This window comes from Trichosurus vulpecula (genome assembly GCF_011100635.1).
Source record: "Trichosurus vulpecula isolate mTriVul1 chromosome X unlocalized genomic scaffold, mTriVul1.pri SUPER_X_unloc_1, whole genome shotgun sequence".
Taxonomy (NCBI): Eukaryota; Metazoa; Chordata; class Mammalia; order Diprotodontia; family Phalangeridae; genus Trichosurus; species Trichosurus vulpecula.
Window position 1 is genome coordinate 5,926,940 of NW_023494377.1, and position 16,950 is coordinate 5,943,889.

The following is a 16,950-nucleotide window of genomic DNA, read 5'->3' on the forward strand; positions in this document are numbered from 1 at the left end:
AACACTGAAATGCTTAGTAAACACGAACTGCAATTTGAATTTATACTCAACCTCCGGGAAATGTTCTTAGAAACTTACAAGGCAGAGGGAAAACAGAGCCACCTCAGAGGGGTGCCTTATGGCGTGGGCTGCCTGGGAGCTGAAGTCAGAGGGCTTGGGCTCTGGATCCACATGTATTGGTCATTTACTGCTTGAAGTTGGGGAAGTCACTTTGTCTGTTGGGGTATCAGTTTCCTTTTTTGTAAAATGAGATCCACTAAGCAAGCACTGTGCTGAGCACTAGAGAAACATTTCCCAAGGAGCTGCCATTCTTCAGGGGAGACAGTGTGCACATCTCTAAGTCTCCATGGAATAAACTGAAAGAGATGAAATACAGACTAAACACAGGCCAGGAAGGTGGGAGGTGGCCACCAGCTTTGTGTAGAAGGGGGTAGTAGCTAATGTCTGACACAGCTTTAGAAGTCTCTGGGCTTAAAATCGAGCCATCATCAACATACAACGTATTATGCCCCCATTGCTCAGCTGAGTCTCAGGTTGCTGATGGTGGGAAAGAGGATAGAAGCCTAAAGAATGGACCCTGGCCAAGGGGAATGTGAGTGACAGAGTGTGGCTTAGTGAGTGTGTGTCTCTGGATAGTTCCCTCTGATCACAAGCCAAAGGGGCAGAACCTTTGAATTTCACAGATGGAAGCTACTCTGTATGGCCCATACACAAAAAAAGACTTCTCTTTATAACATGCCTAACCAAAGGTGTTCTTCCGCATTTGTCCCCCAAAGAGAGGGGGCCCCTTCCACTCTGGACAGCTCTAGTAGGAACTTTTCCCTTACACCAGGCCTAGTTTTCCCCTTTGGAACTTGCCCCCATTGCTTCCAGTTCTGTCTTCTGGGGCCAAGCATAACAAGTTTCGTCTGTTTTCCACTTAGCCTTTCAAATTCTTGAGAACATCTGTCATAGGACTATGTATGTATGTATGTATATTTCTAGATACACTTATAAACATGTGTATATACACATAAATGTGTGTACGTACATACATACACACATGCATGCAAATTCCTTCCCCCCACCCCAAGTCTTCCACTGTTTTGATCAAACGTCCTGCGGTCTTTCAGTTCTCAGGGCATGAGCTCGAGGGCCTTTACCATCTTGCTCTCTGTTCTCCATCTGAACAGTGGCCTATGGTTTGCCCAGGGCAGAACCCCTTCGTGGAGGCTGCTACGTGGACACTCCTGACCCACAGGGACCTTGCAGTCTACTACAACCCCTAGGTCTTTTTGACTTGAGCTTCTGGCTATTTAGCCAGGCCTCCCCCCACCTTCTTGTATTTGTGAGGTGGATTCTTTTGGAACCCAAGTGTAAAACTACACTTAGCTGTCTTGAATTTATCATAGTGCCTTCACTGCAGTGTGCCAGTGTGCCAGCTGGCCAAGATCTTTTGGGCCATCATCTAGCGTATTGGCTCTCCTTCCCACCTTGGCATCGCCAGCACGTTTGACAAGCATGCCATCATTCATGAATGGTTAAACAGCCAGGGCCAAACACAAGATCCCTGGGGACCGCCACTGGAGACCTCCTTCCGATTGGGCATCAAACTATTCCCATTTATGGCTCTTCTTTTGGTTTGCTATTCCCCAGACCCAACCGCCAGTTCTGATGCCATCCGATTGTCTTCTCACCTGGCTCACATCACACCACTCCATCTTTTGCACAAGAAGAGCTTGAGCTGCTACAGCACGTAATGTGCTAACGTTGTCTCTGTGGCGCTGTCTCGCACCACTTAGTAGTGACCCTGTTTGAAGTCAGACTCTTCCCCAAGTTGGCTTAGGCAATCACTGCCTCCTTCTCAGATGTTTACTATCCATCGCTTTAGTAAGGCCTGGCAGGATTTTGCCAGGAATCTATGTTAAGTTCACTGGCCCATAGTTTCTAGTCTTCATTCTCTTCCATTTTGTGATGGTTGGGTCAGCAGGAGAGCCCTCATAGGCCACTGACGGGGCTCAGCAATCATGCCTGCTGATCCTCGCCATTCTGAGGATGTAGTTCATCTTTGTCAGGTGACTTGAAGTCATCGGGGCAACTAGGTGCTTTCTCATTATCTCCATGCTTGATCTTCGCTATCAACTCCCCATTAGTCACTTCTGTTCTGTCCTTTTCAGTCCACAGCTCAATCTCTGTGGCAGAGAAAACGGAAGCAAAATTAGAATTATGCAGCTCTGTCTTCCCTCATTCATGAGGTAGCACCCCATCAATCCAAAGGAAGGGTTCCAGTCTTTCTTTAATCCTCCTCCTTTGCCCAACAGAGTTACAAAGAAAGCCCCTTTTGCTGTCCTTAGCTTTCCCTGTTTCCACTCATCCTGAGCTTTAGCACTCCCGACACTATTACAGGCCCATACAGTGCTTTTGTGGCCCTGTTACCTGCTCTTGCTTCCAGTTCTCTGTGCTGCTTAGTGCATTTCCTACGAACCCACCTTGGTCTCCTTGGACAATTCCCCTTTTTCCTTCTCATTGCACTGGTTTCCCTTTGTGTCTTCAGAATTTTATTCTTGAGCATCTCCCGTCTTTCCTGGGCTGACTTCTCTTGAAGCCTTTTACTAGGTGTGATCCTACCTGCCCTTCCTCTAAGACTTTGAAATCTGTTCTCCCCAAATTTCAGGTACATGTCAGATTGTTTTAGGCTCTTCCCTCGTACATTACAAATTCTAAAAGATAGGGGTCATGTCTTCCCAAGGCCCCCTTCATTTCTACCTTGGCAACCAGTTTCTCTCTGTTGTTGAGAATTGGCTCCAGGTTTCTCTCTTTTTGTTCTTCTACCTTTTGAAGGATGAAATTATTGTTAAGGAAAGGCACGAAGTATTAGCTGCTCTGCTTTTGGCAGAAAGAGCTCCAGCAGTTGTCTGGATAATTGAAACCACCTCTCTTCCTCACCCCTGCCCCCATCACTATTCTGTCCTTTCTCTGTGCCAGGCTTGTAATCTGTTTCCCCAGTCTCTCATCCATGTCCTCTTGCTGTCCAAGTGGTCTCTAGTATATGTCAGTAACCGAAGAATAAAATCACCTCTATTTCTCTCTCGATTGATCATCACTCTGGTTTTTCATCATGCTTTCCCTGTTCTGGTTCTTGGACTTCCTCATGTGACTAAAGCATCTTTACCCTTTTATTGAACTTGTTTCTTTTGAATGAACTGGGATGCCCATCCTGAGCCACATTTCAGCCATGTGAGTCTCATACTACCATGTCTCAGTGTTACCTCTGAGCTCAAATTTGCCTGTTAGAATCTCTTGTTTGTCTTGATTGTTAATCATACTTTGTGCCTCTGTGGGTAGATATGGCTAGGCCATGGGCTTGATTACTGGCTCCGTACTTGTTCGTTAACACTTGTGAAATTCTGAGTGTCTGCCCTGTTATTCATGCTACATTCTAGGATGTTTAACTTGCTGAATATAGTCCGCTTTCTCCTTCCTTTTCATTTTCTATATAAATAATGGCAAGGACAACAGTAACAATACTGAGAAGCAGCCTCCATCCCCTATGCCACGAAGACCTGTGTTGGAGGCCTACCTCTGATACACACCAGCTGCGTGACCCTGGGCCAATGGAGGAACCTCTCGGTGCCCCAGGCCACCCTCACTAAGATGGTCGGCCGCAGGCTGCGTGTCCATCTGCGTTGGTGGAGGCTCGGTCCCTCTCTGTGCTGGTAATAGTAGTAACTCCCACTTCAGTAGCATTTGGCTTACAGGACACAAGAGGCCTGTGAAAATTAGTGAGATGTGTATTATTAGCCAGGACTTTTTGAGATGAGCAGACTGGAGCTCAGAGAGACGAGGCCCCCTGTGTGAGCGGCCGAGTTAGCACTGGAATCTAAGCGGGGTGTGGCTCTCCCTGTCCTGCTGCTTGACCTCTTGGCTCTCTTCTGGATCAGTGTTACCTCTGCTCATGCTAACATCGTTAGTTTCCTCACCATATAACATTGGGCCCAACAACGTTGTGGAAGCAGTTAGCCTGGATACCGCCGTGGATTCGGATTTGGAAGGAGAGGGAGAGGGAGGAGGAGAGGACAGGTCTGTTGGGGGCAGTGTGCTATATCCATGTGCAAATCCTTTTGGTTTTAGGTGTCGTCTGGGAGAACAGAGGATCTCAAACGGTCTGATGACTTGCAGAAAGCTCTCGCTGAGGTGCAGGAGATCAAGGAGCAGCAGATTGGCATGGACAGCAAGCTGGCAAGCCTGAAGAGGTGGGTGTGGATCCAGGTGGTGGGGCCCCGCCCTTCTGGCGGAAACTCCAAGCTCCTTCCCCATCAGAGTGTAAGGCTGGAGCTTGGGAGCTGCCCCTTCCATTCCATACTCTCCCCCTTTTGTCTCTCTTTCCTTTCTCCGATCTCATATCCCATGCCAGAATCTGGCAGCATCAGGAACCTCGCCTTCCAGGCCCAACTCTGCCTTGGAATAGCTTTGTGACCGTGGGTGAGTCACCTGACTTCTCTGAGCCTCAACTTCTCCATCTGTGAAATGGATATAATAGCACTCCAAGTTCTTGTGAGTGAAACTCCTGGGAAACATGAGGGAACTCTAGGGCAGGGAGTTTTTACTGGTCTCAACTCATTTCCTACCATGTGTTCTGGCTTTCCATAGAGGAAGGAAAAAATGAGGAAACATGTAGAAACACCCTGTTAGAAATAGAGCATTCTCTGGTTGGATTCTGAAGACAGAGGCGCTCCTTTCTGGCTCTGCCATGGAGTCACTGGGCCAGGTTGGGCAAGCGCCTTGCCCTCCCTGCACTGTGGTTTTCTGTTCGGAAAGGGAGGGAGTCAGAGTAGCTGGTCTCTGATGTCCCTCCCAGATCCCGTGCCCAGTAGACCAGGTGACTGCTATCTGAGCTGACCATCACAACTACAAGGGTTCGTCTAGCATTTGCCATTTGCATGTTGGAAAGAGTACTGGTCTTGGAGTCAGGAGATGCTTGGGTTCAGATCTCCACCTCTAATACTTAATGCCTGTGTGACTGTACGAAGTCTCAACATCCCTCTGAGTCTCAGTTTCCTTATCTGTAAAAAGGCCCAGCTCACTTCTTAGGCCCTTGCATACTGGCTTCGGACCCCAGCACTCAGCTGAAGATGATCTCACCAAGTCATCAGTGACCATCTTTAGCCTTCTTAGCCTCTGTGTTGACTACCCCCACCCCTCTCCCTCTGGGTGTTCTCTCCTCTCTGGATCTATGTGATATCCCTTGTTCTTGGTGTTTCTTTTGGCTGTCTGGTTCCGCCTCCTCAGACTCTTACTGGATCCACATTGTATCTCTCTCCACACTCTCTTGGTGATCTCTTCAGCTCCCCTAGGTTTAATGATCATCCCTAGTAAATGGTTCCCAGATCTATACAGAGCATCGCCAAGCTTCACCACATAGTTCTAAGCTTTAACAGTTGTATATCTTGCCTTCCCCGCTCCCTCTGTGGGACCCCCTGTCCTGCATTTTATCACAAGCTCCTTGCTGCTCATCTCTATCCTTCCTTGGAAAGTCACTCTTCTTTCTACCTTGCCTAGCCCTGTCAGGAGTGCCACTGGCCTCCTAGGTGCCCAGGCTCCCAGCCCCAAAGGCATTCTCAATTTTTGACTCTCGCTCCTCCCGCCCCATCCCCCCTCTAGATCTATCCACTTGGTGGCCAAATCTCATGAATTCTGCCTGTACACTATCTCTCATCTCCATCCCTTTCTCCACTGGTTTAGATGCTCAGCACCTCTTAGCCAGGTTAACCTCCTGATTGGCTTCTGCACTTGCAAATCTTGTAAATTCTTTCTTCTTTTTTTTTTTTGGAGGGGGGAAGGCAGGGCAATTGGGGTTAAATGACTTGCCCAAGGTCACACACCTAGTAAGGTGTCACGTGTCTGAGGTCAGATTTGAACTCATGTCCTCCTGACTCCAGTGCTGATTCTCTATTCACTGCGCCACCTAGCTGCCCCATGTAACTTTTTTCTTGACAACATCTCTTGTATCCTCTCTCATGTAGCCCCCACCTTAGTCAATGCTCACATCACTTCTCACTTGAATTATTTAAATAGCCTTTTTTAATTATGTTTTTATTTTTTAATCAACAGAAATCCACCTCCTCTCCCTTGGTCCTCACCCTGAGTTCATCCATCATGTCTCTGTCAGGAGGGGACTAATGTGTTTCTTCATGAGCCCTCTGGAAACGTGGTTGGCTGTTACATGGATCTGAGTTCCTAAATCTTTTAAAGTTGCTTGCCTTTCCAGTACTGTTGACATTGGATAGATTGTTCTTCAGGTTCTGCTCACTTCCCTCTGCCTCAGTTTATCCAAGTCTTCCCAGGCTTTTCTGAAACCCTCTCCTTCATCATATCATCTCTTAGACTACCCTAGTATTCCATCGTATTCATATTCCACAGCCTGTTCAGCCATTCCCCAAGGTATGGACACACCCTGCCCACCCCCCTCCAGTTTCCAATTCTTTGCCACTGCTAGAAGAGCTGCTGGGAATATTGGTGTACATCTGGATCCTTTTCCTCCTCCTTTGAACTCTTTGGGATTTAGACCTAACGTTGGTATCACTGGGTCCAAGGCCATGCACAGTTAGTTACTGTTTGGGCCTAATTTCAAATTGCTTTCCTTAATGACTGGACCAGTTCACCTTCCACTCACAGGCCCTTAATAGATCTGCTTTTCACTGCCCCTCCTGTGTTTGGCTTTTTCTTGGCTGATTTGCTGGGTGTGAGATGGTACCTCAGAGTTGTTTTAATTTGCAATTTAATTTGTATAGATAGCTTGGGTTGCTTCCCTTGAGAATGGTCTCTTCACATCCTTTGACCATTTATCAATTGAGGAACAGTCTTTATTCTTATAAATTTAAATCAGTTCCCTTAGAAATTGGATCTTTATCAGAGAAACTTGCCACAAAGATTCCCCCCCACACAATAGCCTTTTAATTGTTTTCCCTGACTCTAGGCTCTTCTCTTTCCCATCCATTGTCCGCCTGACGGCCAAATTGATATTCGTAAGCTGTCAGTCTGCCTGGGTCTGCCTGGGTCTGCCTGCGTCATTCTCTAGCTCCATGAGCTCCAATAATTCCCCACAGCCCCGAGGATGAAATTCCCATTCCTCTCTTTGGCACGTAAAGCCCTATCTTTCACAGTGTGCCACAACCTGTTTTGCTTTCTGTTTTCTTCTCTTAAAAAGTGTCAGTTGTATAGTGCAAACTAGAAAACAAGAAATAAAATTGCCCCCCCCCCAATCCCATTTACAAATCCAATCAGTTGTCCTTGAATCTGTATACTTTTTGCACCCAGTGTTTCCCTGGGAATGGACTTGATTGCTTAAGTAATATGGCCATCAGATTGCTTTCAGGGTAGCCTCAGGCTCAGTTAGCAGACTGATTTCCTATCATTCCCTTTCTGGGCAGTCTCTATTCTGGCCAGATAGATCTGTTTGCTCTTCCCTGGACACAACACTCCATCTCTCCCCTCTGATTCTTTCCTTCCAACTCTCAGAGTCTTTGGCCACCTTTTGGCCTCAGCTCCGATGCTGCCTTGTGGAAGCCACCTTTCCTAGGCCCTTCCAGCTGCCCCCGCCGAAGTGCCTCTGTCGATTTGATATTTTGTGTTTACTCCCATGTTTTCATGTTATTTTCCCCATAGGCTGTAAGCTCTTTGAAGGCAGGGCCTGCTGGTTTTTGTCTCTGGGGCACCTGCGCCTGGCACAGCGCTCAGCACACGAGAGGCACTGAATGGAAAAGCAGCTGTCTGTTGTCCCAAGCTCACAGGCTTGTTGTAGAAGCCTTCGAGACTTCAGCTGGGAAGTGCCTCCCACCCCTAAGAGCACTCAGTCTGTGATGGGTCTCCTCCCTGATGCCTGCAATCCAGGCAGAGGCTGGTGTCGGGCCTGGGGAGCTTTGCTTGGGTTTTCAGTCCCCCGCCCCCCAAGGCACAGCTGGCCCTCAACACAGAATAGAATACTAGCAACATTTTTTTATTTCAAAGGCCCAACTGAGAGAGGGGGCCAACCTCTCTCCTCTCTTCCCATGGGACTATGGCATTAGTGGGGCACTCTGTGCTTTGGGGAGTTTGAGGGAAACATGTGCTCTCTAGGCCTATGCTCCCATCATTTGTAAGACTCAAAGTATTTGCAAGGCAACATGCAGATGTTCATTTAATTTTGACTAGTACTCTGCCCACCCCCGATAAAAGCTTCACGGACTGTTCTGTAGCCTTGGCTTTGGCCCCTCGCCTTCTGGAGGGGGCTTTCCTGCCCCTCTGCTTGTCTGCCTCCCTGCTGATTGGGTTAGTGATTAAGGGCAGAGGAGCAAAAGGTGTCTGTGGTGGGGCACCCACAAAGCTAGTGAGAAAGTCTCCTTTCTCCACTGTGGTCTTGGCCTTCTGTGGATTGCCACCAGATGTGACATAGGCTTAAAAACTTGGGACTTGAGATTTGAAAGGGGGAAGAGACTTGGCCAAGGTCACACAGTCAGTGAGTGGCAGAGGCAGGATTTGAACCCAAACTTTCTGACTCCATCACTCTTCCCACTCCTCAGACTGGGGAGATAATCCTGGTCTTCTCTGTCTTAGAAAACCTCTTAGAAACCTCCACTCTTAAGGAGTGAAGATTATCATGAATCCCCCAGATTAGTCAACTACCTGGGAGGCCAAAGGGAGCTAACTATGAATGCCTGGTTGAAGGTTTTGCATCTGAAATGGCCCATGGCAGTCCCCCAAGATAGGGCATTTATGATGGAGGGGGCAGGGGAGGGGAGAAGGGAGCAGCAGGCTGAGAAAACAGACAGGACTCCATGGGAAGGCAGGCCGCAGCTTTTGGAGGGCCCAAATACAATGTCCTGGGCACCAGGCATCACTGACAGGCTGGGCTGCTCCTGTACGTGGCCCCTGTCTGTCGGTGCCCAGGGCGTCAGCCAGCTTCTCATCCAGAGGCCCAGCTTCCTCCTGCCCCTTTTCACTTTGGGGGTCTGTTGTATGTTACAGGAATAATAAAGCTCTCTGGAAGGAAGTGGGCAGCCTAAAACAGAAGCACAGCCAACAGCAGCAGCTATTATCAAAGGTAGCCGTAGCCCCCCGCAGGCTTCTTCTTTTTGTTCTTCTCTGCATTGATGTTAGGTAGAAAGCACCCATCATCTGTGAGCTTGGTTTGGCCATGATTTCATGGGTTGGGTTGTCCCAGTGAGAACTCCTCCCTTCCTACATCCCTTCTTCCCTCTGTCCCTCCCTCCCTCCTTCCTTCCTTCCTTCCTTCCTTCCATCCCTCGGCTCACTAGCCTCTGGGAGCTTACTCAGCCAGGCTGGACACTGAGAACATCGGCTCACTCTGCCACTGGTGCCATGCTGGGAGTCTTTCTGGCACAGTTGAACTCGCCAGAACCTTAGGCTCTTGGGCTGCCACCAAATTGCCATCATCTGAAGGCGAGGAGAGTGTGTTGGGTGTGTTGGTGTCGAGGAGTGAATGTGTTGCTATCTCAGAGTGCTTGTGAAGCATGGGGTGCTGATGGAAATATGCTTTGTGTTCTTCTCAGATCTTCCAGTTCATACTTGGTTTGATGAGAGGAAACTACATTGTGGGCGTCAAGAGAAAAAGGTGAAATTACTGGTTCCGAGTATTCTCTCTGTAACCGGCCATAATTTCCCCAACAGCCTCAAGCCTTTCTAGATGCACCTCTCAGCTTTTGGTTCGGAGCATTTAGTCAGGCCATGTGTGGCTCATGTGCTTTGTGGGTGGGAAGCAGTACCTCCCAGGAGAGCTGGCCAGGCCCTCACTGAGCTGCTGGCTGCAGCAGCACGTGGTTTTTGAAGGTGGTACTAGAGGGGTTAGTGGGTCACTGATGGCAAGCTGACTTGGGGCAGCCCGATCCTCAGGTGGGCGACCCCAGTTGCTGGCACTCAGTTTATCTTTTAGGATATCCCAGACCTGGAGTTAGCCTGGGGAATGCCCAGACACCCTAGGTCTTTCACTTAACCTCAAAGAGGATGATGGAGAAGCAGAACGGGGTAGCAGGAAGAGGGCTTGGCTGGAATCAAGAGCCCCGAGGTTGTTTTCCAGCTCCTAAACTGTCTAGCTCTTTGACCCTGCCCAACGATCACCTTCTTGGAGCCTCTTTGTTCTTCTGACCCTCCGGGCGTCCTAGCATGTACACCACCTACCTCACAGGGTTGTTGTGAGGAAAGTACTCGGTAAACCTTAGAAGAAGTAAGAACGTTTTTAGAGTAAGAAGGTCCTTTCTGAAATCGCCTGTCCCTGGCCCTGCCCCAGGATCCTCTTAGACCAGATCGTGGCCCCCAATGGCAGTCCTGGAACCATTCTGGGAATGCAGCAGAGCATTCGTCCTCCATCCCCAAGCCCTGGCACTCTCAGAGGCTTCCCAGACCCATCCTGTAACCCTCCGCTCTACACCCGGCCTCTCATGTCCCAATGTTATGGGCATGCCGGTATTAGTCTTGAAAGGAGAGAGCATTGGGCTTCAGTGCATTCCCTACAGGGCATCCTTTCTACCAGCCCCCTGGTACCATGCCAGGGACTTGACTCTCGAGTTGGAGGCAGCAAGCTTTGATTAAGCACCAGCTGGGTGGAAGGCACTGCTATGGTAAGCACTGAGGAGGCAGAGCACTAAGACACAGCCCATGCTTGTACAACGACAACTGGAAAAAACGGCAGATGAGATAAGCAAAAAGGTGGTGGTGGGTCCAGCAGGGCCTGATGCCCTGAGAGGGGAAAGAGAGAGGGCTCCCTCTCACTGGGGGCAGAGGGGGCAGTTGGGGAGTGGGGTTTGCTCCCGAATGGAGAGCGTTGATCTTCCTGGGTGTTCTGCTGTTGCTTTCTTCACACCAGCCCTGTAAGGGAATGCCAATAGCCTCTGATTTCACAGATGAGAGGAAGTGCTGGCTCAGAGAGATCATGTGACTTGGTCCATGGTCCCTTATCTAACAGCTGCCGGAGATGGGATAACCAAACCCATGGGGCTCCTGACTCCCAGGGCCGTTGCCCTTTGAACCAGGATATGTTGCCTATCACATGAAGGAGACTTGCATGAGATAAGGCTGGAAAAAAGGAGGTTGGAGCCCCACTGGAGGGCCGGGCCGTCTACACAAATGAAAGATGACTTCTGTGAACGAGGCCTACTCCCATTGACCACTCCTGATATTAGAGTCTATAAACCTAAATATTTTCCAAAAAGAATTCTCTGTCATTGGGTTGGAGTGTTGAATTTGAATAAACCATTCCGTGAGGTTATTTCCGGCAGACACCTAAACCCAGGTTCCAACTGGGACCAGGCTCACTAGCTCTTCTGGAGTCTGTGTGCCTGGCACTGTGTGATTCTTATTGCTAATAGTGTCGGGAATGGGGTGTCATTGCAGGTCATTGCCAGACGTGTCTGGTTCCCCGCCTTCGAAGTTCAGCCGCCAATATGTGCCCATCCCCGTGGAGAATGGGGAAGCTGTGAGTTTGACGGACAAAGTGATTTTGGGGAGGGGAGGTTCAAGTTGTGTCCATCTGTTAGTGCTGGTGGATTCTTCAGTCCCTCTTGTGTCATCAGAGCTGTGGAAAACCAAATGTCCTGATGGCGGGCTATTTATCCCCAGTCCCTCTCCCCTTTGCTTCTGTTTAGGTGGATGTGTTAGACCCTGGTTCTCCAATTGTCCAGGACCCCAGTGCCTTCATGATTCAAGACATCACAGCTTCTCTGGATGACTTCTCCAGTGGTCTTGGGGCCCCAGGTCCAGCTCCCACTTCACTTTTGTCTCCAACTCTTTCTATAGATCCATCGAGCCTCCTTGAAGGGTAAGCATGGGGATTCCCCTTTGGGCATCTTTTGTGCCTACTAGAGGGAGTAAAGAGACTATAGTCAGGACCAAGAGTAAGGGTCTGTGAAGGTGCCAGTTGACTTTTGGGGATGTTATAAATAGGGCAAGTAGTATGCCAAAGTCATGGGATCCTAGATTTTAGAACTGGGAGGGACACTAGAGATTGTCCAGTCCATTCCCCCTCATTTTACAGATGGGGAAACTGAGTCACAGGGAGAGGAAGGGACTTGCCCAAGGTCATACATGAGATCCTAGGTCTAGAGCTGGCAAGGACCTCAGAGACCACTGAGTCACAGGGGGAAGGAGGAATTTGCCCAAGATCACACAAGGGATCCTAGGCCTAGAGTTGACAGTGCCCTCAGAGGCCAGCCCACTCACCTTACAGAGGAAGACACTGATATTCAAGAATATTATGCCCAAACATGATCCTAGAGTTGGCAGGGACCTCAGAGGCCCTCTAGTCCAACTCCCTCATTTTACAGAGGAGGAAACTGAGTCACAGGGAGAAGAAAGAGCTTGCCCAAGATCACACATGGGATCCTAGGCCTAGAGCTGGCAGGGACCTCAGGGGCCATCTAGTCCACCCCCTTCTTTTACAGAGGGAGAAACTGAGTCACAGGGAGAGGAAGGGACTTGCTCAAGGACACACAGCTAATAAGTGTTTGATGTGGGATTGGAACCCAGGTTTTCCTGACTCCAAGTTCAATGGTCTATTCACTGCACTGGTCATGGGGCAGATCTTATTCTTGGTCAATGGAAAAATAGGTTTTTCATTACTGTCCTAGTTGGGAGTGAGGGGTCCTACACTAGTCCATCTACTTTCCCACCTGTTGTCTTTCTTTAGTACCGGGTGGCCTAGGAACTACCTGGAGCCGTGCTAAGTGCTTCACAAATCTCATGGGTTCAAGTTCTGCCTCAAACACTTACTCTCTGGATGACCCTGGCCAAGTCCTTTCCCTTCCCTGGACCTCAGTTTCTCATCTGTGACATGAGGACAGCACCTCCCTCCCAGGGTTGTTTTGAGTATTAATCATGCTAAGATCCACAAAGCATTTTGCAAACCTTAAGGAGCTATGGAAATTTAAGCTGCTGTTATTAATCTGCCTTTTGAAGATTGGGGATTTCTTTCAAGAATGAGGCCTCCCTCCACTCCAAGTGCTGGTGCCATGAGTGCCTGAAAATCTTCCTGGTTCTTGGTCAAGCTGAGCGCTCGGTGCTGAGCCCCTCTGACCTTCTCCAGGCTCGTGCTCACATGTGAATCACAAGGCCTCTCCCAGAAGTGTTCAAGCGCCTTGCTGCCTTCTCAAGGTCATTGGGTATAGCCAGAGTCTGATTACCCAGATGGCCTCGGAAGTCTTTTTATCTTGAAAACATTGCTCTTCCCCTGGAAGATGAGGGATGATGGCCTCAGAGGGCCCTGCCAGCTCTAGCACTATGATTTCTCTGATCACTTGGCATTAAATCCCTTGATGGGTCAGCTAGATGGCACAGTGAGTAGAACACTGGCACTGGAGTCAGGAGGACCCGAGTCCCAATCCGGCCTCAGACACTTGACACACTTACTATCTGTGTGACCTTGGGCAAGTCACTTAACCCCAATTGCCCTGCCTTCCCCCCTCCAAAAACAAACAGACAAAAAACCAAACTAAATCCCATGATGCTCTCACTCCCTGCTGCTCCAGCAGCTCAGGTGCTCTGCTGAGTGCCCCAGGCCCCTCCTCACCAGGATGAGGCCTCCGAGTTGGCTGGCTGGCCCACTAGGGAAGCCCACAGAGGGCCAGAAGCCATCATTGCCCCAGGAACAGCAGAGCTCGCCACATTCGGACAAGACACTTAACACTGAAGAGCCCAATTGAACAATCTCGTTTGCTCATCAGAGAAATAAAGTGCTTCAAAGTAGCCTCGTGGAGGACAGGAATCTCAGGCTTGTTAAAAGAATATCGTTAAATGGAGCCATTAAATTGAAATGGAAACTTGGGCTGCCTAGGAAAGGCCCTAAAATCCGTTGGTGAATGTAAGGCTCCATGTAACCGCAAAAGCAAATACGGAGGGAAATATCCAGCTTGTCTGCATAAAGGGCTCTCTGTGGTGGGGAGAGCTCTCCTCAGGCACAAATAGGGCTTGGGGAGCTAAGAGAGGCTGGGGATGGGCGAGGTCTGGGTGGTCCAAGTGGAGGCTGGCTGAGGAAGGAGGACATTCCAGGGGAGGAGCTTTTGGCCCCAGAAGGAGGCACTGGGTAAGGGAGAAGATTGTTTGGGGGGGGGCGGGAAAGTTGGCAGGAAAGATCTATTAGGGCAGGGTATTTGAGGAGCAAGGAAATGGGGGGAGAATGGGGTTTTGCGAGGAGGGGGGACAGTTTTGCCTGTGGAGGGGAGTTGTTTTGAGTAGTGGCTTGTGGCAGGAAGGTGGGGATGGATGCTTGGTGCTGGTCTCTAGATGTTGGCCTCTGTCCGGTGAGCTTTTGCTCCTACACCACCTTCACAGGAGGGTGATGGAAAGAGCCCAGGACTTGGAATCAGGAGATGTGCCTTTGACTGGCTTGGGTTGGGGGCGGGGCCTGAAGGAGTCAGCTCATCTTTTTGAGATGAGTATCAGTATCCTCATCTGTAAGAAAGGGAGAGGGTAATACTTAGCTCTGCTCACCTCCAAGGTCTGCTGGGATCATTGCTAAAAATGCCAGCCTGAAGGCTTGCTGTCTTAGTGCTGGCAGATAACAGAGGGGATCAGGAGGGAAGAATGGGGAGGTGGGGGATGAGTACCGACTGTCCGCAGCAGGGCTCAGTCACAGAGACAGAGTAGCAAGAACAAGAATTGAGGTGGGGCTCCAGCTTCGCTGTTAAAACACCCCAGGAGCTAATGCAGTGAGTGATGGTCGTTTAGTGGACCTGTCTACAGCGCACCGAGTTGGAGGAGCCCCGGTTATCCATTCTGGAGTTTTTGGGCAGCTCTGTGGTACTGACAGCCCTCCAAACCAGCAAGTAAGAAAGGAGATGGAAAATCACGCTTACTTAGGCAACTTAATTAGCCTTGCAAGTCCAACTTAATTAACCTCGTGCAAAGGAACATTTGATCCTTGGGGAAAATTAGGCTCCCCCTCCTCCCGCCCCTTCTGTACTTCCACTCCTTATCCTTTCTTACTTCTTGAGGGGAACGGGAGCAGAGGGCTTCTTGTAAGAAAAGTAGTAACGCCAGCTTCAACACTGACTGTGACTCTGGACATGCCCTGTCTCCATTCCAAGCCTTGCTTTCCTCATCGGTAGAAATGGGAAGGGTAATCCTTGTAGTCCTTCCTCCCGAGGTTGTGAGAAAAGCCCTTCGTGGCCCCTAAAGCTTCAGTGAGGTGGGCGATGGTGTTGCAGGGCACGCCCTGCCAAGGTAGCTGATGGGAGCCTGGCTTCCAGGAGAGCTGAGCAGGAGAAGAGGAACACCAAGCACTGGGAGCTGTCGTGCCAGCTGCTGCTCTGCCCTCTCCTGTGCTTGCTTCCCTGGTTGTCCCTTAGCTGCCCGAAGCCATTAAATGAGGGCGATAGCTCAGCCTGTTTGTCACATACAGTGCTTGAGCCATACATATCATCAGAGACTGAGCTCTGGACGGGAGTCAGAGGCCATCTAGACCAAGCCCTCTTTTTGTAGTGGCCCAACATCACCCATAGGATCCTAGATCAAGAGCTAGAAGAGATGTCGGAAGCCATTCTACTCTAACCTTTCCAGGATGGGCAAGGGACTTGTCTAAGGTCATACGGGATTAAGTGGCAGAGCTGAGATTTGAATCCCATGTCACTGATTCCAAACTGAGTGCCTTTTCTCCCGGACCACACTCTCCTGTTGATAGCCACATGGCTCTTGCCATTATGGGTGTTGTGCTCTCCTCATCCAGGTCTCGTCCTGTCCCTGCCACCACATGACCTGATGCTTCTTGTCTTTTTCTTTTGCTGGCCCTAGAGAGTGCACCAAGGTGGATGGAGGGAGCGATAGGTGGGCTGTCCACAGTGGCAGTACAGAGCTGAATAGTGCATCAAGAAGACTCCCCTCAGGGGACCAGAGAAAGACTTGCATCCCAATGCAGGCCTACCTGTGTGCAAGAGGCATTGCTCAGACTAACTCTCCTCCTCCACTCTTGACAGCTTTTCTCTCTTTTTGTTAAGAACAGTTTTTTAAGTGTGTATTAAGTCGAATACACTAGCTTGAACACCCTTGCTTGTCTGTATCTTCCGTATGTCTGTGGATTTTTTAATGGGCCACTGCTACTGCCCCTCTCCAACTTCCCCACATCTCTCCCCTCCAAAAAATAAAAGCCTGCTATCGGTACAAATCTGTATAATCTAGCAAAACCAGTTGATACACTGCTCATATCTGAAAAAATGTACATCTCCTCCTGTAGCTACACGTCTCCTCTGGAGCCCTGATTGGCCGTCATATCGATCAGAGTTATTTGTCTTGACAGTGTTGCTGTTGGCTAAATCTTTCTTCTGGTTTGTCTTACTTTGCTTGGCATCCGTTCAGCCGAGTTTTCCCAGGTTTCTCTGAAACCATCATTTCTTATTCACAATAATATTCCATGACATTCATATGTCCGGCCAATGGGCACCCTCTCAGTTTCTGGTTCTTGGCTACTGCAGGAGGTACTGCCACGAATATCTATTGCTCCCTGATGAGTTCCCCGTCATAGATGTCCTCAGCTGGACATGCTTGGGACACCATTGCCTTGTTTTGAATGCCGTGGTACATGTGGTAGCTGAGGAGGCCCTAATGCACCTGAGCTCATCTGTGTCCACATGTTGATTATTTCTTAGGAGCAACCATCTATCCCCAGTGCACGTGATACCATCATTCGGGTTGGACTTGGATGTGACTGACTGCCCGCTTCAAATCACTGAGGATTCCCTGGAGTCTGACGATATTGAGGACCTTCCTCTGGAGCTCCAGTCCTCCCAGGCCAGTGACTCTGAAGACCCCGTGGCGGTTATTGACTCCATCTTGAATGACAACCACGTATCCACCCAGACTGTTGGCTTTTTGAGCAGGTATTCTGTTCCCATCAGGGAGGGCTGGCAGAGCGGAGGGAAGGGGGGAAGGGAGGGGGAAGCTCATTCAGGAAGTGGCTCCATTTCTCACTCCTTCACAGCCCTCAAGGCCACC

The 16,950-nt window shown here is 49.6% G+C and overlaps 1 protein-coding gene across 2 annotated transcripts in view; it reads left to right on the forward strand.

Moving 5' to 3' along the window:
• Positions 1-16,950, forward strand: part of LOC118833015 (heat shock factor protein 3-like) — a 56,588-nt gene that overhangs the window by 27,561 nt on the left and 12,077 nt on the right. Inside the window, exons 4-9 of one of the 2 annotated variants that reach the window (XM_036740401.1) lie at positions 4,111-4,232; positions 8,983-9,058; positions 9,528-9,589; positions 11,365-11,446; positions 11,616-11,788; positions 16,605-16,835. In XM_036740401.1, the coding sequence (XP_036596296.1) occupies positions 4,111-4,232; positions 8,983-9,058; positions 9,528-9,589; positions 11,365-11,446; positions 11,616-11,788; positions 16,605-16,835 (746 nt within the window). The remainder of the gene's footprint in view (positions 1-4,110; positions 4,233-8,982; positions 9,059-9,527; positions 9,590-11,364; positions 11,447-11,615; positions 11,789-16,604; positions 16,836-16,950) is intronic. The other variant, XM_036740402.1, reaches the window with a different exon arrangement.